General features: G+C 44.3%; 1 protein-coding gene across 5 annotated transcripts in view; it reads left to right on the top strand.

The window, feature by feature from the left end:
* The window catches only part of SLC7A2 (solute carrier family 7 member 2), a 445257-nt gene extending 421816 nt beyond the window's left edge, over window positions 1–23441 (top strand). For all 5 annotated transcript variants that reach the window (XM_085642005.1, XM_085642009.1, XM_085642008.1 and 2 more), the window contains exons 11-12: window positions 9933–10041; window positions 16228–23441. In XM_085642005.1, coding sequence (XP_085498131.1) covers window positions 9933–10041; window positions 16228–16424 — 306 coding nt within the window. In that variant the 3' untranslated portion in view covers window positions 16425–23441. The remainder of the gene's footprint in view (window positions 1–9932; window positions 10042–16227) is intronic.
* Window positions 23442–26036: the final 2595 nt, after the last annotated feature.

Below are 26036 nucleotides of genomic sequence, written 5' to 3'. Positions count from 1 at the left end.
GTTGGAACGCATGGCTGAAGCACAAGTATTCCCAGTGTGCCCGGTTAAGCAGTAATGTGGCTAAGTGACCGCATGTGCCACAGTGTTTACTGAGACCGTGACACACTTTGAACACTTTGAATTGAAGGACCCTCGTGAGGTTTCACAAGTTGTTCCGTTAACCCTTGTCCTGATGAGGACCATATGAAAGGGCTGAAACGCGTCGATAGATGAACAGAGAAGAAATGAAAAAAAAGTAAAAAGATTGTACTTACTTGGACGTGCACGCTACCTAAAAAGATTTAGAGGGGCAAATAGGTACCTCAAGTGTGTAGAGGATTACCTCGCAGTGGATCGCAGCTAATCAATAAGAGAACGCTCTACTGTAAAATAGGGGGTTAGGAAACAATTGTTGTGTTGTTGTGATATTTTTGTGACAATTTGTGTATCTTTGAGGATATATATATTGTTTGTATAGTTTGTGTAATTTTGTGTGTGATTGATATAATGGAGAACAATTAAAAAAGTAATGAAGAATTGTTCTAACCAGGAATAAACATGTGTATGTTACTTGCTTGCGAGGTGATAAAATGAGATGGGACTATGTACCATACAATAGGAATAATTTGACGTATCCTGTGATTAATTTAAGTGTATTGATCCCTCCATATCTTTTGTCATTTGTGCAATGTAGTCCAGTGCCTAGCATGATCGCTCTACATCAATATTCTCCATTAGGAGATGTATGTAGCTATCACCTCCCCAAAGAAACACACCTTCAATAATATTATGCTTTAGGTTTCCTGTGAATTATTAATTTCTGAAAAGGTGAAGTAATCAGACAGTCATAGTAGCATACAGAAAACCACAATCAACTCCTTTGCCCTCAAAAGTTTGAGAAGGTAAGAAACAGAACAAGAAAATGTTATTAAGCTTTGAGAGACTTTTTCACATCCTTTGCAACTGTTTTAAAGGCTACGAGAGTGCATATGAATCAAACGATCTGCTTTACAATGGACCAGTTTATTGCTACATAGTCACAACTTTATATCAGAATTTGATCAATTGAATCCTCTAGGTTACGTGTTTTAGTAGCACTCTATCACCCATGATAGTTAGCATCTGTATTTTCCCTTTAGGCTAAGGAAATCAAATATCACCCCTTCAATTGCTTTCTGATAACACACAGATCTATCTCTACATGATATGGTATGGCGGGTCTGGTCAACGTCGAAAACAACTGGGGTCATGATTACTAGAGGTGTGCAAACTTGTGGCGTTCAAAACAAAAGATTTGCAATTTAGCACATTGTTTTAGAAGATTGCAAGCTTTGCAAATAAAAAAGAAGTAGCTTTTGCAGTCCCACATGACTGAAAGAAACCAATTTCACTGGCAAGGCATAGTCAGTTGTCTTGCACTGCTTGGCAGCAGTGCCCAGGTTGTTTAAGACTCCTACACTGATCAATATTCAGAGGCGGTCTGGCCACACCCTCTCATCAAACTGTCCCCTGCTCCCTTAGCCTGTCCCTCCCACTTCCAGGCTGCTACAATCACTGTCCCCTGATCAGCAGTCTTAGGCCCTGTGGTCGAGAGCTGTGTTCACCATCTCCTCTGCCTGAAGCTGGCTATCCGTGACCAATAACATTTCTTGTAGATGGATGTTTTGCCCATGGGAAGGCTGGGCATTGGGTTTAACTGTGCCTGAGCTAACGTGGACAAAGTAAGGAAACTTCACCTGATTTCATGAAGTGCAAACTTTCTAACACTGCCCAACTTAGCTGGTAAAATTGAAACTGCACCACCCCTAATGTTTACCACTGAAGAAAATGGAGCTACCTATGCTGTCATTGAATTGAAATTAATTGAATTGAATTTTATAAAGCGCGCAATACCGGCTAGGTATCAAGGCACTAAAAAGCTTACAAATGAAGAACAGATGCCAGGGGGGAAAAGAGTTAGAAAGAAAATTAACCATACACCGAATCGTTGGAACATAGCCACTTTTTTAACTGCCTTCTTAACATATAGTGATCTTCAAGTTCTACAATATGGTGGGCAACGTATTCCATAGTCGAGCTGTGGCATATGAAAAAGATCTGCCAGCCCATCAAACTTTTTGAATATTGTGCACCACCACTGACTTATTATGGATAGATCGCAGCACCCTCGAGGTACATACCAATGAAATTTAGTACTAAGAAAGCAGGGGCCTCACGTGTAGAGAGCCTTATGGGTTATGCAAAGGGATTTTTTCCTGATCGGAAATCAATGTAGGCCCCTCAGAACCTGTGCTCTAGACTGAAATTTAGGGATGTCCAAAATTAGAAGAGTCACTGCATTCTAGGTGACCTGCAATCTATTAAGGTAAGCCCTGATGATGCTAAGATACAGTGAGTTTCAATAGTCCAGGCGTGATGGTACCAATGCGAAACCACCCACTTTATGCAGTTCAGCAGGAATAAAAGGAAACACCTTTTTTAATGATTTAAAATTATGAAAAGAAGAACTGGTGGTTCGACTAACTTGTTCATCAATGATGAGCTGATCATCCGGGATCACGTCGAAATTCCTGGCTGAGCTGACTGGAGATGGATGCTTGCCCAACTCCTCCGGCCGCCAAAATATGGACCAGCTGAGTGATGAATGCCAAAAACCTAAACCTCAGTTTTATCCACATTCAGCCTCAGGCAGTCTTTCTTCACCTAGCTGCTAATTTCAAGCAGTTAGGACCTGAAAATGGTGGCAATTGATGAGATGACATCTGTGAGGTTATCAAAAATCTGTGTGTTAATAGCATAAGTACTGGAAAACCAAACAATTGGATCCAATTGGCTAGAGATGATACATACAAGTTAAAAAGAGTGGCACTTCATGAGGAGCCCTGTGGAATAAGAAGAACAAATTTGGCAGTGAAGTCAGGTCAAGCATGTGGCTGCCTTCCCACCATCCCCCACCGATCTGACAACATCCACTGCTGCTACTAGAGTGAACCGGGGCTGTGCTCAGTTCTGCGATGTGCCTGGGATGGATCCAAGAGCTTCTGACTCTCAATGAACTCCATGAGAGGATGCTTTAGATGTTTTTCCAAGATCTTGACCGGAGTGGACAAGAGAGAGATGGGCCAATAGTTTTCGAGATATTTTGTGACCAGATGTGGCTTCTTTAAAATAGGAATGATGATTGCTTCTTTCCATGAATTGGTGAAACAACCTACTTCAATAACTATGTTGCATGTCTGTGTAAGCTACTCTAGCATCATATACAAGCCGATTTGTAAGATTTTCAGGGAACAAGAGTCCGAAGGTAAACCAGATTTACCCCTGAAAGGAGTTTACCCACCTGAGACATTGACTAAGAAAGTAAGGAAGAGAAATCAAAAGCATTGTCCCATGAAATATTATAAAGACTGCACTGCAAAAGTCTAGATTCGCAAGACCTGGAGAATTCAGAATAGATATTAAGAAACTTGGACTGAAGAAAGGCTGCAATGTCATTACAAAAGATTGAGTATTGTCCACATACGACAAGTGCAACGAACTCAACAGGTGATTGACCACTTCAAAAAGAGTTGTAGCAGAACCATCAGCAGCTTTAATCTGAAAAGTGAGGTATTCCGGGTTTGCTTTGAAGATAGCACAGCATTAAATGCCGTTTTCACTCCCGTTGGTGACACTTCTTTCACAATAAACTAAGATTTTCGGAGAGCCAAGGGGCCCTAGGTTTGTTTCTTTAAGCCCCAACAGGTTTCAAAGGAGCAACAGTATCAAGGACAGTCACTAGCCACTTGGAGTATTGAGAGGCCGCAAGGTAAGGATCAGCTTTAACAGTAAAAGGAGTCATCTCTATGGCCCCTTTAAAAGCCTCACTTAATACCTTTCTCCAATCTCGCCTTAACATGGTGGCCTTAGTTGTCCCATGTTGAGAGCTGGGCATTCTGGTTCCAAGGAATTGGAAAAGATCCCATTTACTGGGTGTCCAGCTTCATGAGTAGGGACTGAGCAATTTGAGTAAAACCCCAGCTGGCCTTAGATTCAAGAAATGTGGATGAGTTCCGACAGGACGAATCCTCCAAATGAAAGTTAAAATCTCCCAGAATAAAAAGGTTCAAACCGAAGGCCACAACCAGCCAAAAAGTTAGCCCTAGACTGGGAGGTTGAGACGGATAAGCACTCTCATCAGAGTAAGTGAGTAAGTGAGGCATGGATGTTCAGCTTAAACAGAGCCCCCTCACAAAACAATTGCAAGCTGAGAGGTTCAATCCTGCAATGAAAAGAATCTTTAAAAATGATCACCAGGCCACCGCCTGGTCTGTTAAGGCAGAGCTGCCCGACAATAGTGTAACTAGCCGGGGCAGCTTCCATGAGGTCCGGACCGGAGTCTTCAGGCACCAAAGTATCAGTAAAAAAGACTGTCTAAATTCCGTGCTTGAATAAAATCCATGGCTTTAATCTAATTTTCAATTAAAAAGCGGCCATTAATAAGTTTACAAGTTAGCATAATTTCCTCCTTCTCAACCTCCTCCCACACCTCCTCCACAGAAAGCCCAATACTAGGTAAACTAATAAGCCTTACAGGTGCCAACCACGTGTTGAATTAAGATCAAGTACTGCTATGTACCTTGAACAGTGAGCGGAGACAGGCACCTCTGCAAAACTGAAAACTCTATCACCTGGTACACAGTGAACACCAGGACATATGCACTGCCACTGTATGATCCACAAACCTGATAAAAACACTAGTACAAGGATATATACAAACAATCAGGGTATATTTTGCGACTCTAAGCTTAACCTCTACCACAATATATAAACATTGATCAAAGTTGCCAAACTCCTAGAAGCCCTGCAAAACAACAAACTAATTTCTCATTGGAGGTCATCAAAATCCCCGGGTCCGGTTCTTACTGCCCTCTATAGGCGGGTAAGGTAGCGTTTGTCCCACAATCTCCTAGAGTACCCCTACTACCACACCGCTGTCACCTACAAATGCAGACATAAAGGCTCTAGCCCCGGGTATCGTTCCGTGTTCGATCCTCGAGGATGTTTTCACAGACTCCCTTTAGTATGATTCCAAACTTCGTCCTCAGCCTGGTTCTGCACCCACCCCTCTCTCCTTACTTCTTCAAGGTGGGTGCTCCTCCCTCTGTCCACTCTCGCTGTGAAGGTGAGTGGTAGCGGAGAGTTTCCATTATGAAATACCCGACCTGGCGCCCAGCTTCCCACCATGTGGGAGCCGAGGTGAGAAGCATTCTCGCCACGCCCCTAAAACCAAAAAGCAACATCAGCTACAATTAGAAACCAGTCAAAATCAATCGTCGTCAAGCTCATCGGACAAATGCTTTTCACATCGCTATGAAATACCAGCAAAGAAGATGGGTGTGCTCTGATGATGTCTATCAGAGAACATCATTCACATGTGGGGTTAGTTGCTTGTTAAGATATTCACAGTTCAAAGACAGCTTACCAAATAAAGCGACAAACTTCATTTGGACGCTGTGCCAAAATCACATTGAAAGTGAACTATCAGCCAATTTCTTTCGTCATAGACAGTGGTGCCTCAATTAACATCATGCCAGTGGAAAGGTTTAGCAGCCTATCCTCTGTGACTCACCTCACTCCGCCTGGCACAAAGGCATATACATGGGCACTTCTGAGCCACTGCAAAGCTTGTCGTTCACAGCGACAATGAGACACAAAAAACATTGGTGCGAGCCACCATTCAGGTTTGACAAGGGGCTTTGTCAAGTGCCTACTTGCTCAGTTTTGCCCCGCTGCTGATATCCCCCAACTACAACCTCTGTGATCAGTCTGAGATTACGAGGCAATTTCCATCATTGTTCCATGACCTGGGAAAACTCAAGAAAATGAAAGTACAGCTTCACATCAATAAACATATTTGACCTGTTGCTCAGCAACGCCGTAGAGTTGCTTTTCATCTACAAGAAGTTGTCGGAAAAGAGTTGAAAGCTCTCTTAAAACATGACATCATTGAGCGCTCCACCGGCCCCACACCATGGGCTTTCCACATAGTAGTAGAAGTACACAAAAGGACAGTAGCAAAGTGATGCACTTTTGGGTCCATATGCGCCAGGCAAACTAAGCCATTGAGAAGGAGAGCCACCCTGATCCACACATCACTGACATGATCATGCAATGAACAGAGCCAAAGTGCTTTCCTGTCTTGACCCTAATAAAAGATACCATCAACTCGAGCTGAAAGAGAACTGCAGGTACATACCTACCTTTTTGACTCATTTTGGTTTGTTCAGATATAAGAGACTGAGTTTTGGAGTTTCTTCAGCTGCTGAGATATTTCAGGACGTATTCACTGAGAAATCCAACCCTTTACTCATGCTTTCAATTACAGTGATGGCATACTGGTTTTTGGGAGAACCCAAGAAGAACATAACATAGCTCTTACAAGTCTGCCAATTACTTGCTGATGCAGGTCTCACTCTCAATGCCGCAAAGTGTGATTTTCACAAAACCGAACTCCATTTTTTATGGGCACATATTCTCTGATGGTGAATGACTCCAGACCCAGACAAGGTGCAAGCGCTATCATCTACTTGCACCCCCTCACCCCAAGATGTTACCATGCTGCGATCCTTTCTAGGCATGGCCAGTTATTGTTCAAGATACATTCACAACTTTGCTACAGTGAGTGCCCCATTGAGAGACTTGACAAAGCAAAATGTACCATTTCAGTGGTCTCCGGAATGAGACCAGAGTTTCAAAGACATTAAATATGCAATTTGAGAATACAACTGAAATGGCCTACTTTAACCACAAAGTACATACCAAACTAACAGTTGATACGAGCCCGGTAGGGCTAGGGGCTATCCTTGCTCAACACAATGGCCATCTTTTGCTCAAAGACACATCTGGTGTATGGCAGTTGAAGCCTGTCTGAAACAGAACGTGACTTCTCTCAGTCCTAGCAGGAGACTGTGGTGGTGACCTTCGAACATTTTCATGTATTTGTTTATGGAAAACGATTCATCATCATCACAGATCTCCAGGCGTGGCTTGCAATTTTTGGGAACCCAAATGCTAAGATGCCAACTCACTCCAAAAATCGAGTTGAAGACTGCAAGAGTACCACTATAAGATCGTGCACAAACCAGGGAAGGATCAAAACCCAGCAGATTATTTTTCATGAATCCCGCTATCTCATTACAGCTGGACCTTAAGGACAGCTGAAACATGTTTCAAATTTATTGTGAGATCCAGCACACCAGTGGCTCTGTATGTCATTACTGTACCAATGTAGATAAAGACATGACCATCATTAAAGAACTTATTGCCACACACTCATGGAGAAGAAGTACCTGGCTCCTTGCCGATGTTGAGTTCCAAAAGTTCAAAAATGTTGAGCATGCATTAGCAGTCATCCAAGAAGGCATAATATTGTGAGGCTCGAAATCGTCATACCTGGAAGCCTAAGATAGTGAGTCATCGAGCTTGTCTATGAAGGACTCGGTGGTATTGTAGCCACCAAAAGAGCCTTACAATATCAAGTGCGGTTCTCTTGGTTAGATGAGCGAATCAAGAAGGATCTGAAGGTGTGCCACATTTGCAACTGCTTGTCCCTCAAAGAGGACTTAGCACCCAGTGACAATGTCTGACCTTCATGTCCATGCTTGGGACTTTGCAGTTTACTTTTTTGGCCGTTAGGAAAAGGAAACCATTTCATGGTAGTCATAGACGAATATTCATGCATTCCCATGGTGGAAGACCTATCTTCAACAACCCATGACAATGTAATAGAATGGCTTGATGAAATCTTTGTAACGTGGGTTATCCCTGAAATTCTCAAATCGGATAACGGCCTGTCCATTGGTAGCAAAGAGTTCAATGAGCTTTTTTCTCCAACTCAACATCAAACACCAAAAGAGTACACTCCTCTGGCTCCAAGCCAGTGGTATAGTTAAACCTTCCATGGACACCCTCAAGAGGGTCATTCAACTAGTGTCTATGGAGGGAATCAATCTGAACCAAACCCTGTGCCAGGCCCTCTGGGACTATTGATCAACTCCTCACTCCACAACTGGTGAGAGTCCAGTCACCTTTCTCTTTGGAAGAGCCATCAGCACAAAACTACCTCAATGGACCCCGGATCGATCAGTCAATACTGACAAGGTTCGAAACACCGACGCGTCCTCGAAATCAAAATTAAGCGTATGCAGATCAGCGTCGCCATGCCCAGGAGACGGTCTTTGACAAAGGAGACTGGGTTCAGGTTAAGCAGTGACAATTACAGGGACATTGGTGACAGCACATCATCCTGGATAATCCATCACTTGGGACACATTGCATTTTAAACACCTACCACAAAACTTGTCGAGTCCTGAAACCATACGTGGGGCGACCCCGCCAGCAGGTCCAGCAGAAGACTAATCGAGGAGATGTGATTTTAGTGATATCTGCTACTTTTTACTTAACAAAGGGGGAGATGTATCATATTGATGCTATGAACTCTAGGGGCCCGATTCACAGAACAAACTTAAGACTAAATCCTAAACTTAGTACCATTCTGGTATTCACAGAATGCACTTAGTACTTCTGGTATTCACAGAATGAACTTACTACTTTTGCTATTCACAGAATGAACTTAGTACTTTTGCTATTCACAGAATGGATTTACGACTCCTAAACTTACGTCCGCACTCGGGCCGGAAATTCCGGCCCGGAGGCGGAGCTTCCGGCCTGGAGGCGGAGCTTCCGGGCCGGAGGCGGGGCTTCCGGGCCGGAGGCGGAGCTTCCGGCCCGGAGGTGGAGATTTCAGCCATAGCTAAATCGTCCGGAATCCCCACCTCCGGGCCGGAAGCTCCGCCTCCGGCCCGGAAGCCCCGCCTCCGGGCCGGAAGCTCCGCCTCCGGGCCGGAAGCTCCGCCTCCGGGCCGGAATTTCCGGCCCGAGTGCGGACGTAAGTTTAGGAGTCGTAAATCCATTCTGTGAATAGCAAAAGTACTAAGTTCATTCTGTGAATAGCAAAAGTAGTAAGTTCATTCTGTGAATACCAGAAGTACTAAGTGCATTCTGTGAATACCAGAATGGTACTAAGTTTAGGATTTAGTCTTAAGTTTGTTCTGTGAATCGGGCCCTAGGACTCTCATGGTTCTGGGCAGACTCTGAAGAGGAAATACATGATATGCAGGGAGGTGTTAGGGGTGTGGTTAATGTGAAGGAAGATGTAATGCGCAGTGTGTGTTCATGCTGAAGAATTAAGTAATGCTTGATAGCAGCTACTATGTGGTGTAATTAATCTGCATGCTCCTTTGTCTGGGGAAGAAACTGCAGCTGTAAAAGCTAGGCCTTTGCTCATAACTGAAATGTTGCCTGGTTAACAGTTTAGTACTGGGAGAGAAGACTTTATTTTTTTATTTTTAAATAATGTAGGGGTTTAAGCTGGAAAGGCAATTGACCAAGTTGAGTATTGAGACAAAATGTTAAAGAGTGACGCTCTGATAACTGTGGTGGCATGGTCATATGTATCGGTTTTGATGGTAATTGTGGGAATAATATGATTTTCTTATGACTTCTCATTTTGTTATTTTGTTTTGAGCATGATATTTGTTATCCTAAAGTATGGCCAGTGCTTCAGGCCTGTATGAATCTTCAATCACCATAGCATGCGCCTTAGACTTTTTAGAAGTGATCTCTGTCTTTATTAGCTCTGCTGAAATATTAATAATCCATTTATATAAACCTCAATTAGATTGCTTATCACAAGTAGGAAACTTGTTTTCTTTCGGTCATAACTTATTTCAAAATATTTTGTCTTGAATTCCAGTTGGCTTTTAATTGCTGCTTTTGATATGCGACCAGACCCATTTCCAGAATTATTACTATTTGGGAGTGCTATTCACAGGGCTTTTGGAACACATACCTGTATTATAACAATCCACACCACAGTTATATTTGTTCTTTTTGACTTTGTCTCTCTGTAGGTCCCTCTTTTGCCTTTCCTCCCTGTGTTCAGCGTCCTCGTGAACGTCTACTTGATGGTGCAGTTAAGTGGGGATACATGGATTCGATTCAGCATCTGGATGGCACTGGGTATGACTTATTTTCATAAAGTAATCCTCCTGTAGATATACTACCTCTTCCTCTCTGGTAATAGGGAGCACCTCTGGAAATATCAGTTTATTTCTTTACAGACCTAACAGTAATTTTTAATCAGTTTATTTTTTAATTCTTTTCTTCACAAAAGATCCAGTTTCCAGGCTTGTGAATACAGGGTCTCCTGCATCTAATACTATTGTTGGATGTGGAATTTGTACTGGAATGCAGATGTTGAAACCCAGTGTAACAGATTATATGGATGTTTAATTTGCAATGGATTATGTGGCAGTACAATGAAGAATTCATCGTAGGTGCTCAGTAGTCTCAGGCTATATAGAAATCTATCAGCTAGTCATCAAGGGTACATACAGTAGCTTCACTGTAGCTCACTGGTGTCCCTAAAAGAGTGTCTCTTGATTTATGCTTTCAAATCTATGAATTAGAGTTCAAAGTGATGTGGGACCCAGGTAAAAACGAAGAATTCCTAAAATATACAACAATGATGTACAAAATGAAGAAATCATAGATATTTTTTTCATCTGGCATAGGTTGCCAATAATGGCAAACTCATAATAGAAAATGCCATTACAACCAATATATAGGCCTAATCCTAATCCTTAGAATGAATCTACTATTACCCCAAAACAAACCTATACGCTAACATCTGAAAGAGACACATTTGTGATAGATTCTTTACCTTAGAATATCCCTAGGCATCAGACTGGATCCGGAACGTTTTCGTCAGCAGTACCACTGCGCGTCGGTAGGCGGCGTCGTGCGGCTCCATGTACGCCGCCGGGGACGTCGTCGTCGAGATGACATCGCCAGAGCTACTTAGACGCGCACACGCGTGCTGACGTCAGTTCTTTCTTTTTCCGCGCCGGCAAGCGCAGATCCGAGCGAGAGCGGTACTCCTAGTTAATATTTGACTTGTTTTCTGAGTCTTGTTTTGTCGGGAAATCAACTTCTGGTGCAGTAGGGATGCCCATGTTCAAGTCCTGTAGGGACTGCCGTCAGAACATGTCGGTGGCGGACCCGCATGACGTGTGTCTCTTCTGCTTGGAACACGCCCATAACCCCGAGACGAGCCCCGATTGTTGGGCCATGGTGCCCGAAGGCCTTGCGGGAGCATTCCCGTAAGTTGTTGGAGGCCCGGCAATCGGTTCCGCGCCACTCAAGGTCCCGCACCCGTGGGAGGTCGAGGGACCGGGCACAATGCTGACACCATCGTTCGTCGGAATCGGGGACAGGTAAGTCGAGGCGCCATAAAAAGTCGAAGAAGCAGCGTCGCTCTTCGTCTACCCCTCACCGGTCACGGGACACGGTGGAGGGGGCAGGTGGTCACTCCTCCACAGCTCCGATGGAGCCTCCGTTGTTGCCTGCAGCCTACCCGCCCCTTCCGGGGCTGGGCACGATTTCGGAAGAATTGCAGGGTTTCCTGTCGGCCATGGGCCGTTTATTTGCCCCATTGGGTCCCTCCAGAGTGCCTTCGGGCCCCGTAGACCCGTTGGGTGGTTCTGCCCCCGTGCTGTCGCCTTTAGCCCCGGCTACGACGGCCAGATACCCTGCAGTACTGTTGGCTCTGGCCTCGACGCCGCCTCCGGCATCGGGGCTGATGCCGGACACAACGCCGTTGCCCCCGGGCCCAGACTACGTCGAGCCTGGATTGGTCTATTATCCTCTGATTCCTATTCCAGGCTCTCCCAAGCCATTACCGAGTGGAGAGATGCTGCGAAATTTACTATTCGTTGTGATCTTGACACCGCCGACTCCCTCGGCAGGGCAATTTCCACTAGGGTGGCACTCCACCGTTATGCCTGGCTCAGGACAACTGGCTTCTCGGGGGATGTCCAGAACACTTGTTGGACATGCCCTTTGATGGCATGCGCCTCTTTGGTGACAAAGCGGATAGCACATTGGAACGCTTTAAGGACTCCCGGGCTACGGCCCAGTCCTTGGGCCTTGACACCACGCGCACTCCCTTGGGGTCTGCTTTTCGCTCCTTTCGGGTCAGGCAAGAAGCGCCCTGACTGGTTCCTTTCAGGGCCGCAGTCCTGCGCAACAACAGTCTCAGTGCAGCCGCAGGTAGGGGGGCCTGCCGCGGTGAGTCACGGGGCCAGCGGGCGGGTCAGTCCGCCACCGCCCCTGCCACTGCTGCCTCAAAACCTTCCTAGTGCGGTGTTTCAGGCCCACCACATGCCAGTGGGTGGCAGGATTCACCATCACCTCCCCCACTGGCACACCATCACTTCGGACAGGTGGGTTCTGCAAATAGTCTGGAAGGGCTACTCACTCCCCTTCGCCTCTGCACCTCCAGCCATGCCACCTCAATACCACCGCATGTCGGGGGATCACTTGGCACTCCTCCAGCAGGAAGTTGCGGCCCTCTTGGCCAAAGGGGCCATCGAGCCTGTTCCAATGTCAGAAGAAGGTTGTGGTTGTTATTCCCACTACTTCTTGATTCCAAAGAAGGACAAGGGCCTGCGTCCTATCTTCGACCTCCTCAATGTTATTTGCTTCCTCCGGAAGGAGAAGTTCAAGATGCTCACGCTTGCTCAGGTCTTGTGTGCCCTAGACCCGCAAGAATGGATGGTAGCGTTGGACTTGCAGGATGCGTATTTTCATATCCTCATCCTGCTGGCCCACCGGCGTTACCTATGGTTCACGGTAGGCCACGAGCACTTTCAGTTCACCGTGCTCCCTTTCGGCCTTACCAGCGCCCCTCGGGTGTTCACAAAAGTGATGGTAGTGGTCGCAGCTCATCTGCGGAGATCGGGGGTTTCAGTCTTCCCCTATCTCGACGACTGGCTGTTAAAGGCGGGCTCGCCCCAGACAGTCGTCTCTCACATCCAGACTACGGCCGACCGCTTGCATTTGCTGGGGTGCTCCATCAACGTGCCGAAGTCGCATCTGATTCCCTCTCAGAAGCTCCTCTACATCGGAGCGGTACTGGACATGGCGCAATTTCAGGATTATCCTCCCGAACAGCGAGTCCAGGACATTCGTGCTATGATTCCAATCTTTTAGACCTTGTCCTGGGTTTCGGTCAGGAAGACACTGAGGCTGCTGGGCCTCATGGCCTTCTGCATCCTGCTGATCAATCATGCCAGATGGCATATGCGGGCTCTGCAGTGGGACCTGAAGTTCCAGCGGTAACAGCATCAGGGAAACCTGTCCGACTACATCCAGATCTCGGAGGGCACTGGACAAGACTTGCAGTGGTGGCTCACGGACCAGCGTTGGGTCAACGGCAGATCCCTCTCCCTTCCCCAACCGGAGCACACAGTGGTGACGGATGCGTCCCTCCTGGGATGGGGCAGCCACATGGGAGAGGCTGAGATCAGAGGCCTCTGGTCTCCAGCGGAGTCCAAGCTCCATATCAATCTTTTGGAGCTCAGGGCGATCCGACTTGCACTGAAAGCATTCCTTCCCTGTGTCCAGGGGAGAGTGGTGCAGGTGTGCACGTACAACACCACCGCCATGTGGTAAAGCAACAAGCAAGGCGGGGTGGGGTTGTGGACCTTATGTCAGGAGGCTCTGCACCTCTGGAAATGGCTGCAACCCCAGGGCATTCTCCTGGTGGTTCAACACTTGGTAGGTTCTTTGTACGCCACGACGGATGAACTCAGGCGCCGGTGCATGCTGGATCACCAATGGCATTTTCACTCTGAGGTGGTGCAAGGTCTCTTTCACAAGTGAGGAAAACCTTGGTTAGATCTATCACCACCGAAGAGAACGCGCAATGTCAGCAGCGCTGCGCATTGTAGTTTCCAAGGCGGCACTCGCGGCTTTTCGTTGCGGTCTGTTGTACGCTTTTCCGCCTAAACCACTTCTACCCAGAGTGCTGAAGAAGATCAGACGTGACCTGGCCCCAAGTCATTCTTGTGGCACCGGAATGGGCTCGAAGAGTTTGGTATTCCGAGCTACTCAGTATGAGCATGGATCCCCCGATCCGACTGCTTCTTCAGGAGGATCTGCTGTCGCAGCAACAGTGAGCGGTTCTCCACCCGAACCTGTCCAGCCCCCACCTCCTTGCATGGAGAGTGAGCGGTGACAGTTGATTGCTTTCGACTTGCCTCCTGAAGTCTGTAATGTGATTCTGGCAGCCAGGTGTCCCTCGACTAAAACTGTATACGCCTGCCGGTGGAACAAATGTGTGGCATGGTGCACAGCGAAAGCTGTAGATCCCCTTTCTGCACCTCTTTCTGAGGTCCTCTTGTTCCTTCTCTCTTTGGCCCAGCAGGGCTCTGTTCTGGGCACTATTAAGGGCTACCTTTCTGCTCTTTCAGCCTTTCTCAGGCTGCCTGTTCAGCCCTCTCTTTTCAAGTCCCCTGTTGTCAATAGATTTCTCAAAGGCATTACTCACCTTTTCCCTCATATTCCTTTTGTTATGCCTCATAAGGACTTGAACCTGGTTCTCACATACTTAATGTGCACTCCCTTTGAGCCTCTTCATAACTGTCCTTTACGGGTATTGACTTTGAATACTGTCTTACTGGTGGCTATCACCTCCGCTAGGCGCGTGACTGAACTCCAGGCTCTTTCGTGCAAACCTTCTTTCCTGGCGTTTAATCCGGACCAGGTTGTGCTTTGGCCACGTCCCTCCTTTCTACCAAAAGTAGTCACTGCCTTTCATTTGGGGCAAATTGTCACTCTGCCCACTTTCTTTCCGCCTCCGCACCCTTCCAGAGAGGAAGAGAGGCTCCACCGAAGGGACCCAAAACGTGCGTTTTCATTCTAACTCAACCGCACACAACCGTTCCTGGTGGACCAGCTCTTTGTTGGCTACATGGGCACCAAGAAAGGCCGGGCTGTGCACAAGAGGACTATCTCCCGCTGGGTTGTCTTGTGTATTCAAGCCTGTTACTCTTTGGCTAAAAAGGAGCCTCCGGTAGGGTTGCGCGCCCATTCCACCAGGACAACGGCAGCAACTACGGCATTGGGACGCGGTGTCCCACTGCAAGACATCTGTCAGGCGACAACGTGGGCCTCGCTGCATACTTTCACTAAGCACTATTGCCTTGACAGTCAAGTCTGGAGAGATGGCTTCTTTGGCCGTTCGGTTCTCCGTGACTTTCTAGTGTAATCTCACTTTGCAGACCCACCACCGGGGTTGGTATTGCTTGGGTATGTATTCTAAGGTATGGAATCTATCACTAACGTGTCTCTTTCAAATGCACAAGTTACTTACTTGTGTTACGATATCTGTAAGAGACATTAGTTAGTGATAGATTCCTTACCGCCGCCCATCCTCCCCGTTCTGCGAACTGTTCTCTAGGGTTCAGGTCATCCCTTTCGTGGCCCTAGTTCAATTGCACCAGTAGTCGGTTTCTGGCATGGCTCTGCGTTCCTGGCGTGAAAAGTCGTGTACAGAACTGATGTCAGCGCGCTGGAGGCACGTCTAAGTAGCTCCGAGGACGTCATTTCGGCGACTACGACGCCAGCGACATACGCGGAGCCGCACAACGACACCTACCGACACGCAGGGGTACTGCTGACGAAAACTTTCCAGATCCAGTCTGACACCTGGGGATATTCTAAGGTAAGGAATCTATCACTAACTGATGTCTCTTACAGATATATCGTTACACAAGTAAATAACTTGTGCATTAACTCTTAAGCCTTATCCTAACCGTTGTCCTAACCCTTACCCCAACTCTACAAGAAATCCTTACACTCAGCATAGTTCTTCTTCCACCTCTAGCCATAAATCCAACCTCATTACCCTTACCCTAATCCTAAAGTCAACCCTTAGCCCCTTCAATTAAAAGTCAAATTGCATTTGAATACACACTTGCAAATATATACAGTTTCAGTGTTCTGTATTTGTAGCATTATTACTAAGAAAATTTGCATTTCTTCGTTTTGGATGTGCTTCTATGATATTTCTTTTCATGGTCGCCACTGAGATAATTCAGCTTTAGAAATGCATTCCTTTGTGGAGCACTAGGATACAAGTCATACAAAGCCAACCACAGCTTTAAAAATTGTGCCTGGAGCATTAATTTATAGAAGAAAAATGTATTTGCATGGAGTTTCTCCCCAAGGTTTAAGACCTGTGTTTGGAACACTCACAAGAGGACTTGTCCAGTGTTAAGAGTGTGGTGATAATGTCAATTAAAAGGGTTGCTTGAGGTTCACCACTGTTAGCATACTTACACCTTGCTTTCTTTTACAAAGGTTTCATCATTTACTTTGCATATGGAATCCGGCATAGTGTTGAAGGTAACCCTGACAGCAGCGAAGAGGATGATGTTGAGGATGAACACATGAACGGTCATTCAGAAGTGAAGAATAGTGCAAAAGGAGCAGATGAAGAAGACCTTTCAAAAGAAACTGATCACTTCATTTCAAACGAAGGAACGAGTGAATGCTAGTATCTTCAAAGTGCAGGGGGGCCCTGCTGAGCCGTGAAGAGCCTGTCGTTAGGTGGTGAACTATGGCACAGTTCTTGTCATGTGTTCCTTACCGATTAAGAAAATGTTGTACTTTTAAATGCTAATAAGATGTTCCTAATATTGAGTTGGGGTTTGGCCAACTGTCTACTAACAGGCTTCTTGACAGACATTTCTGGACCGTCCAATGTAACGACTTTTATTAGTCGTCAGTTTTATGATACTTTTCCCCGAACAATAACATTAGTGGACAAGAAAGTCTCTTTCTTGTGAATTCTGGTTTTGTTTTGTTTACAACACATAAAGAAGATTTAATTTATGTCTTTAGGATGAGGATAGACAGAACAACTTGACCTTACAGTAAACCAGTTAGCACATATGAAATATTGGCATGACTTTATTGCAAGTTTCAATTCTCAGTTATAAAAAATAGTTCACAAAAACAAATGCTGACTTAAATTTAGCATGTCGAACTCTTCCTCCTCAATGTCAAAGAACCATTGGTTTCTTACTAGAAGTGTTGACTGTGGAGCAAAGCCATAAGGTAATTTCCTAACCCTATTATGTTGTAAGCTCTAGCCGGTTCGAAGAGTCTACCACCGAGCTGAAGATCCAAGATAAAGGCAATTAATATATATGATATTTTTTCACTTGAAATGAAATTAGGAATCATTGAGTATCAACTGGTTAAAAACATAGTTGAATTATACGTTTTGAGAACTGTGATTGGGCACTGAATGTGCCTCCTAAATTATGGTAGTGCCAGCTTCCTGAGTTCATCAGGAGAAGTATGCAGCTAGTTGCTCCAAGTCAACCGTTGGTGTATCTAGCAAGAATTCAGAATGTTTTCCATAAAGCCCACAAGGAAGGGCTTTGTTAGAATTCGAAAATACCTGCTTCTAGTCAACACTAAAAAGTGTTTTGTGAAAAGTTGTTGCTTCCACCAAATTGAAGTTACATCATATATAAACAATGCATCCTTAGGTTTCATACAATAATCTAAGAAATAGGTTACTTAATGTGCAATTATTACTGAAAACATTACTGTATAGCAACATGATTACAACTGTGAATGTACAGCTACCCAATTCTGCCCTACTGAGTCAAATTATGGGATAATTTATTTTGTTCAAATATTGCATATGTACGTCTAATGCACCTTGTCAAAATGTCAAGGACTTCGAAGAATCCTCAGATTTGTTTTTGTTTTTATTTTCATACTTTAATGTCTCTGGAGAAATATTTGAACTGTGGGAATTTAATCCACATAGTCACCCTTAAATATTTCTCTGTGAGTTGTTTTAACAGTGATTTGGTGTGTACACTGCTTAATGCTACAATACATCACCTCTGATGCAATAATAAAGACTACATTGTTACTTTTGATCATGGTAGCCAATTGGAAAGTTGGAAAAAAATGTAACCACTTTTGTGGTCAATCTAAAGAAACAAAAATATTGAAGGACACCTTCACTGAAGTAACGTGCTCTATTCGATTCAAGAATGATAAACTAAGTGTGAGTCCTGCATGAATCTTTGTTAGGTTAGGTACCCACATCCCCTTTTCAAAAAGTCCAGAGTGTTCTAAAGTTGAAAGGCACAAAGGGCGACAAACACTCTACTATCAATAGTGTTCTAAACAGGGATAGCTCGAGTTTTTTTTCTCCAGATGATGATATATTATATCTTCCTGGCAAACCATAATATCTTTTATGCGACATTAAAAGACAGTGAAGGATGTTTCATGTGTCCTTGTGGGACATCATATATGACGACTGCTCATAGAGACAAGACTTGTCAGTATCACCTTTGCGTAGACAACAGCATGTCCCTTTTAGATTACAATGATGTGCTTCAACATTTTCATAAGGCATGGTGGTTTGATAATGTGCAGAGCCAGAAGTAGAATATGAATTACGTATTTGCTATATCTTTCATGAAGCAAGTGTCCGCCACTCATGGATAAAGAAAAGAGGTTTGTCGGCTGGATAGTTAAGTCGAGACCGAAGCTCCGTACTTTCAAGAACTATGCAGTCCTTCAGAAAAGTAATGACATTTCCCAAGTGTAGTAGATGGGTGCAATATTAAAATTTTAGGCAACAATAATGTAATTTGAAAACCAAATGACATATATACCCCAAACATACATTATAAAAACTAGCACGTTAGGTCATCACCAGTCACCAAAAGGAAGTATCTAGCTCAACCATTTGACTGTATTCCTGTTGTATTACATACACAGCTGAGTCACTGAAGAATTAACCAATAAACCATGGAGATACACTGTAGCCTTGCAGGCACCATTCAACATTCTCTGTCCTACACCCCCGATGATGCTATTGGTACAGCTGTAGGTGTCCTGCTTTTGGTACAAGGAAGCATATAAATCTAGTCTGAATTACTTTTTTTAATTAAAAACAATTAAAAACTTTTATGGTTTCTGGACAATAACTGTCACTTCCCTTGAGTTCCAAATGTGTCAGTTCAGGGTATGTTTTGGTTGTTAGTTTAAATCAATGCACTTTGCCTTTCCGGCACCTATTATTTTACTTATGAGTAAGAGGCAGGGTATACAGGAGTTATGAATGGGTGCAAATTTAATGCAGTTAAGTGGCACAAGCTTTACACTGGCAACAATCAAAATTATAGTGTATCGACAATAGTTTGCATATCGAAATGTATTTAAAAGCTTGCAAATTTGCATTACAATTATTTCCCATTATGAGCTAATGTAACCATTGCCTCCAAGATAATATGATAAAATAGTTTGTATTAATAATTTATTGCAATAGTGCCTTCGTGCCTTTGACTGCTAAACTTCTCCTCTGACAAGGAGGATATTCAGAGTCAATTGGAAAGCAGTTTGTTGCTGAAACACCTGTGAAAATGTATGGCCTTGGTTGTGACAGACCTCAACGGTAGCATCCCACGAGGATTGCTGTCCCAAATACTGCCCAGAGGGCAAGTGTGCCTCATCCTAATGCCATCTCTGCAATATTTAAGCACATTGAGTGCAATGGTTGCTGTCATAACTGAAATTGTTTTCTCTATGTGCCTTTCGAAAGTATCTTCCATCTTTTACTGTGGCAAAACAGCATACATGACTTATTCTAATAACTGCCTGCTGCATCGGTCAATATAGCTGCAAAGGATGTTATGAAAGGAATGATCTTACAGTTTGACTCAACCTCCAAGCGGAAAATAGAGCAAACCTGTTCATCAAGTGCAGGGTTATCGTGGAATCCCTTTGACCCCTGCCGAGCCACACTGATAAATAAAGCTATCAGAGGCCAAATATATAGATTGGACCAACATTTTCACCACCTGGAAAGTACAACGTTGCCATTTATGATAGCTGATCTGTGCAAAATCTTTTTGGCCCAGTAAGTCTGTGCCAACACTAGAACAAACGTGTATCGGTTACAGTGCAGTCCATGCAATCCAAACATTTCGATGTAAAACTGGACCGGCCACTTAAAACTCTGTAATACGACCTTTGGTCATTAATTAGTATGTTATCTCAATGGGAGATTGCCCCCGAATTTCTCTTTTGAAAACAGATATTTTGACACCTCATGATAGAAATTCAGTACAGACCCAGACGATGGAAGAAATAGCAGATGCATCTCACTGACAGAAATAGCTGGGAAGACAGTGCTCATGTTACAATAAATACCACTGAGTATCAATGCAAATATTGGGGTTTTGAGTAGTCTTGTGTATTATCTACCCGATGCATCTCAGGCACTATTTAGGTCATTTGGACTGAATGTCAACCCATAGACATGTGACCTAGAATCTGGAGCTGATGAATCATTCAAACCACAAACATATCTGCAAATGGATAGGTTCATGACTGGATGGCTGAGAACTACCAATGTGTAAACAGACCTGAAATCCTGCTCTTAGATCATCTTCTAGAAGTGCTAGTACTAAGCCCTTGGCCAACATCTTTGAGACCCCATTTAAGATAATAAATTAGTTTACTCTAATGCAGGTTTAGGAAAACGTTGTCTTATACACTGCTGATAAATAAAAGAGCCAATAGCAAATATAAAGATCACTTTCCAGCCAATCAACTGTGCCAGGGCTGGTAAGTGTTGTCTGAAGGATATGGGATAGAGCATCATTACATTTGGATCTACATGATATTACCATCACACTTCTCCTGAAAGCACAGAACTAAAAGGCAAGTCTTGTTACTAATATGAAGTAAGCAGTGACGCCTGCTATTTATGGCATAGAGCATTCATTCAAGTCCTAGAGCCCAAACTATATATGTAAAAGGCCCGATTACAAGTTGCACTATGCAAAGAGGTCTGGGTTACCAGCACTAGAATTACTATTTTTGGCTGGTACCAGGTTTTTTGGGCCCGGAATAGGGACTAACATTTGGGTCTCAGAATTGCCAGGACCTTTCTCACATATGTTGCCCTAATTCCAAGCCCACTTATGTGCAAAACAACCTTCTTCTTTCAACAGGAGGACCTGTGTGGAATAAGTAGATATACTGGGTGCGAGTTCACACCCAGTCAACTTGGAATCGAGAGTTGGTATTCCTCCTGAAGAGATACCTCTCCATCCGACTAATAATGGGCCCCCTGGTGGATGGGAAGGCTGCTCATTAGGAGCTGTTCCATCACATAACATTTGCACCTCAAACATATTGCGCTACTTGTCTTTATCCTTAGATAACCACATTGTGCTTCTTGTCTTCATTCTTAGACATGAATTGTCTGCTTTGGTACCCACAAATTCCTTTTTACCATGATATCCTACATGTGAATTAATTCTCAGATTGTTTGGACTGACCATGTGGAGGATTTTCCTGACCTATTGTCTCTCTTTCCTTCTCTACACCTATCCTTTGCTTTATCCTGTCTGAGTAGCTTTTATATTTGCTGTAAGGATATGACCTGTCCTCAGGTCACCACCTGCTAAGTCATAAGTGCAAACAAAAACAATGTCAAGTGCCTGTTATTTTATTCTATGAATATTCTTAGGTATCATGAATTACTAATTTTAACCTACAGTATTTACTATTATATTTGTAACGGTGTGTGTGTGTGTGGTAACATAGGTTCCTAATTAATGCATTGGCAATTGTTGGATACAATATGTTCATTCACTCAATTGAAATAGTTCTAATTGTAATTGCGTAATTGTTAAGGGTTCTCAATATTACCTGCTACCGTGGAATGTACATAGTATACATAATAGAAAATATAGTACTGGTGCCAAAGGGCAAATTAATTTTCTTTTTGCTTCATCTCCTACTTAGAGTATTGCAATCTCACTGTTTTAACGTAACGTTTTTCTGTAAATAGAAATGACACCAGCTTTCATGTAAGGAACCTTGGTCTAGTACATGATTGTATGTTTTACTTACACTGTGAATGTCATCGCTTCTTAAAGGCAGACCCAACATGACAAATGGTGCAGTAAGCTGAGAACTGGGTGTTGTTCAAATTAGAGTCGTTTATATGTGCTCCATCAGTGTTTACTGGTACAGTTTAAATACGATGGCTAGCTAGACTGTTATTGGCTGAGAGACGAAACAGGGTGAGCAGTAGACAAAATAAACCGAGGAGTTAAATGAAGGACCCTAGCCTTGACTTGAAGTTTATGGGTCTTCAATCCATGCATTCACGAATGATGTGCCTGGTGCTTTGCCTCTCGTGAGCATGTAGGAAGCCAAACATCCCTTAAGCAGTTGTTGTCCTGAACTGGGTAGTCTAGAGACTTTGGCCTTCCTTCTATGTGTTTTTGTGTTTCACACATTTTGATATCAGAAGACCTATGTTTAATTATTTGAATCACTGCACGGTCACCAATCTGAATAAGTTACACACTGACAACAACACCTCTCACCCCTCTCCGAGCGTGCCCGCAAGTGCCTCATGGCTGTCAACGAAAATGCTAAATTAGGAGAAGAGCTTCTGCCAGGTCAATTAATGTGAAGGTTCACCATTCAGCATCTTGTGGAATTGCGTATGTCTCATTCACCATTTAGTGCCGTTTCATTTGAACTGAACAGCTAGCACCAGGGAATCTCATCTACTCAGTAAGTACCATCATTTGATTCCCCTGTATACCTCCCAGCCAATCCCAGCGAGCCTCCCACACTGATAAAGACAAGGGTGATACAAGATATAATGCAAGCTGTGTCCATAGGACTTTACTAACATGGCTGCACACATTGAATGCAATGTTGAGTGACTTGAACATTGTTAATACATGTACATTTTTTATACTCGTCTGTGGCTCGATTTACTTTTCAGTCTCAACACCTGCTTGTACCAAGGCTGGTCTCTCAGAGAATGTTAATATTTACTAGTGAACCTGTCCTCCGTTCAGTGGTGTCTCCATCCACAGGGAACCATTTTGGTTTCTCTATATCTTGTCTTAAATGTATTCTAGGGCTTTGCTTTTTGGGAGCTAAATTAGACCCATCTTGTACAGTCTGGAAACAAAGCTGCTCAGGTGTATAGTTGTGTTACGTGTGTAACTTCTTTGAGGCTTTCTACTTTCTTATGTCAGTTGCCAAAAACTCAAAATGCTTTTTGTCGAAAATTGCCTGGCTTTAAGTTTTTACGTTTGTTAAAACAGTTAAATATGTTTTCGAGTTTCAGTTTTGAGTCAATTTAAATGTTGATCGTCTTAACGAGGAAAAGCGTGTTTTATTCCACACTGTATAATACATTGATTTGTGGTAATGTGACAAAGTGTTGACTGCTCACATAGCCAAGTCTGCAGTATGTATGACACAGATTAACACAGATGCTTTCAATCTCGTGTTTGAATGTACATTTATAAGTGCATACATCCAACTTGCAGATTCAATAAATGCTCCCAACACTGTAATTTGTTTGTTATTCCAAATCTGTAATCAATGATATTTTGCTGCTCCTTCGCTCATTGTAAAATATGCTTCTTTGTATTGCAGTCATGCACCATTCTGTATTTTTTAAATAAAGTAAGAAAATATGTAGGATAAAAGTATTGATTTTTAACCATGTCATTTTGTAATCGTATCTAAAGGTTTTGAGGGCAATTCATAAAGCAATTATTTAATGTCAAAACCTCCGAAGGACACAATTCCTTCCATGGCTTGCAAATATTTCTGATTTAAGTTGGATTCACAAGAATTCCCAGAAACAAGCATGGAGGGGAACTCAAATCACAAACTTATATGTGCATGCCTACTTCATAACAACTCCACAGTATTGTCCCATGGCAGCAATCTGTAGAATCACATGAAAACTTTTTCTTTATTCACTTTCAGGAAAGTTTATCTGAGAGGCCAATGATATAGGAAGGTGTTTGAGTGGTTTCATACTTGGGGGCATATTTATGAATTTTGTGGCGCAGGGCAGTGCAGCACGTCAGCTTTGCTGCACTGCCCTCCATCACAGGGAAATGGCAGTAATACACCATTTTGTGTCCAATACAGCGTATTCCTGTCCTTTTCCTGTGCACCATTTTGGCAGCCTAGCACCAATGTAGGCATCCTTGCACCATAGTGCAAGGGTGCCTGTGTTATAGGCGGCTTGTTTTTGTGCAGGAAGGGGTACCTTTCTATACACTAACAATCCTGAGAGTCTTTTTCCTCTTTCTATGTGTGCTGCAGAACACATAGGATGAGGAAGTAAAGTGGTGAAATAAAGATATTTCTCCTTATTGCACCTTACCTGGGGAGCGGAGGCGTATCCTTTTGTCTCATTCCCAGATTTACAAAGTCTTGTAAATCTAGGAATGTGCAATAAACCATAGGAGTTGTGTGAGAACCCATCAGTAGGTCGACAAGTGTCGCACCAAGTGAGGAGAGTGTGTCACCCTGCATCACTGGTGGGCCGGATACAGAACCCAAATTCAAGACCTATCTCTCCCACTTGCCCGTTTGGAGTACAAATCTACCTAGAGGATCTCTCCGGACTGGAGTTGGATTCCTGTGCCCCTTGACCCCGAAGAATAACCGGCGAGTGCAACTAGGGTGTATCCCCACTTGTCCAGTGCCCCACAGTTTTGTCCATTCAGGTGGGTTTCCTGTAGAAAAAAATAGGTCGGGCTTCTGCCGCTTTTATGTATTGCAGTACCATGGTGCACTTAATCTTAGACCCCAATCTGTTAACGTTCCAGGATATCAATTTAAGCGCAGTCTGGTTGTAAACCCCATCATGTAGTGGTTCAAGAGCTGTCCCTTTAACAGCCTGGATCTCACAGCCTGATGTTGACTCACGTCCCCTGACCGTGTTGTGTGCTCATAATTGACTCCCTGTTCTCCTAATAACTGCTGCTAAAACTACGTAGAAATGAACTCCCCCCCCGCTACCCTACACTGTGGGATTAAAGCTGCCCACCACCCCAATTTGTAGAGCGCCTGTCGCCCTAAACTGTAGCTTCACCATGTTAGGGGGTTTGGCAGCCCCACCCTGTCAGCCCCATGAGCCATCGCAGCCCGCCGACCCTCTGTAGTCAAGGGGAGCACCAGGCCCATTCGCTCATGTCCTAGGGGGGCACTCAGCCTCCCTCAGTTCACCTGGCTGGTAAAGATAGGTGAACCGCGTCCAACCATATATTGTCCAGCTTCTGCAATTTTACCCTACTCCCCCTCCCTGAGCCTACCACCATGTTCACAGTCCCAGTTGTAGATAACCATCCTGTCTTCCGCCGACTGCGTGTTTGTGTCCTCCAGTTTCTGAGCTCCTGGTTCTCACCTGCTTTTGTCTCCCTTGCACTCTGGGACTAAGGTTTAGCTGGGACCAGTTCCACGTCTCGCCGACCATCTTCTCTACACTGGGAGCCCCCATCTCAACTGTTGGGGGGGTGGGCTCTCTTCGGTCTCCTCTGACTTCTGCCTTCCTGCGTGCGACACCCATCGAGCCAGTCCTACACTTCTGCTGGTAAGGGGAAGAACCAGGACTTCCCCTCAGCAAGGACTCTCAGTTTAGCCGGGAATAGCATCATATACTTCAGGTCTTTTTCTCTGAGTGCGCTCTTGACCTCCTCGAACCTCTTTTGCTGTTTCTGAACTTGTAAGGTACAATCTGGGAAGAAGCGGATTGTAATGTTTTCATACTTTAGGTCTCCTTGCGTGAGGGCCGCCTGTAGAATTGTGTCTCAGTCTCTGTGATTTAAAATCCTGGTGATTATAGTAAGTGGTTGGGCCCCCTGTCTCAGCTGCGGAATCGGAGCCCTGTGTTCCCTCCCAACCGAGAAGAACTTTAATAGGCGCTTGGGACAGAGATGTGTGGTGATAAGGTCCTCCACGATCAGGTCTACACTCTGGGCCTCCACTCCCTCCGGCACTCCCACGATGCTTATGTTGTTGCGCCTAGATCTCCATTCCTGGTCTTCGACCTGCTATTTTGACAACTTGTGTACTTGTTCCTCCAGGGACTTGGAGGAAGTCCGGAGGTCCTGAATGTGGATCTCCACCGTTTTCACCTTGTCCAACATCTTATAGAAGTCAGCCCATAGGAGCCCCATATCAATAGTGACAGATTCTATTTTGGGATCCAGGGAGGCCTTGAGGTCCTTTATTGCTGCCATTACTGCCCCTAAAGAGGGCTCCGGGGGGCTGCCGAGTCTGGC

Source organism: Triturus cristatus, chromosome 2_2 (assembly GCF_964204655.1).
Source record: "Triturus cristatus chromosome 2_2, aTriCri1.1, whole genome shotgun sequence".
Classification (NCBI taxonomy): domain Eukaryota; kingdom Metazoa; phylum Chordata; class Amphibia; order Caudata; family Salamandridae; genus Triturus; species Triturus cristatus.
This window is presented reverse-complemented; position numbering and strand designations above follow the sequence as displayed.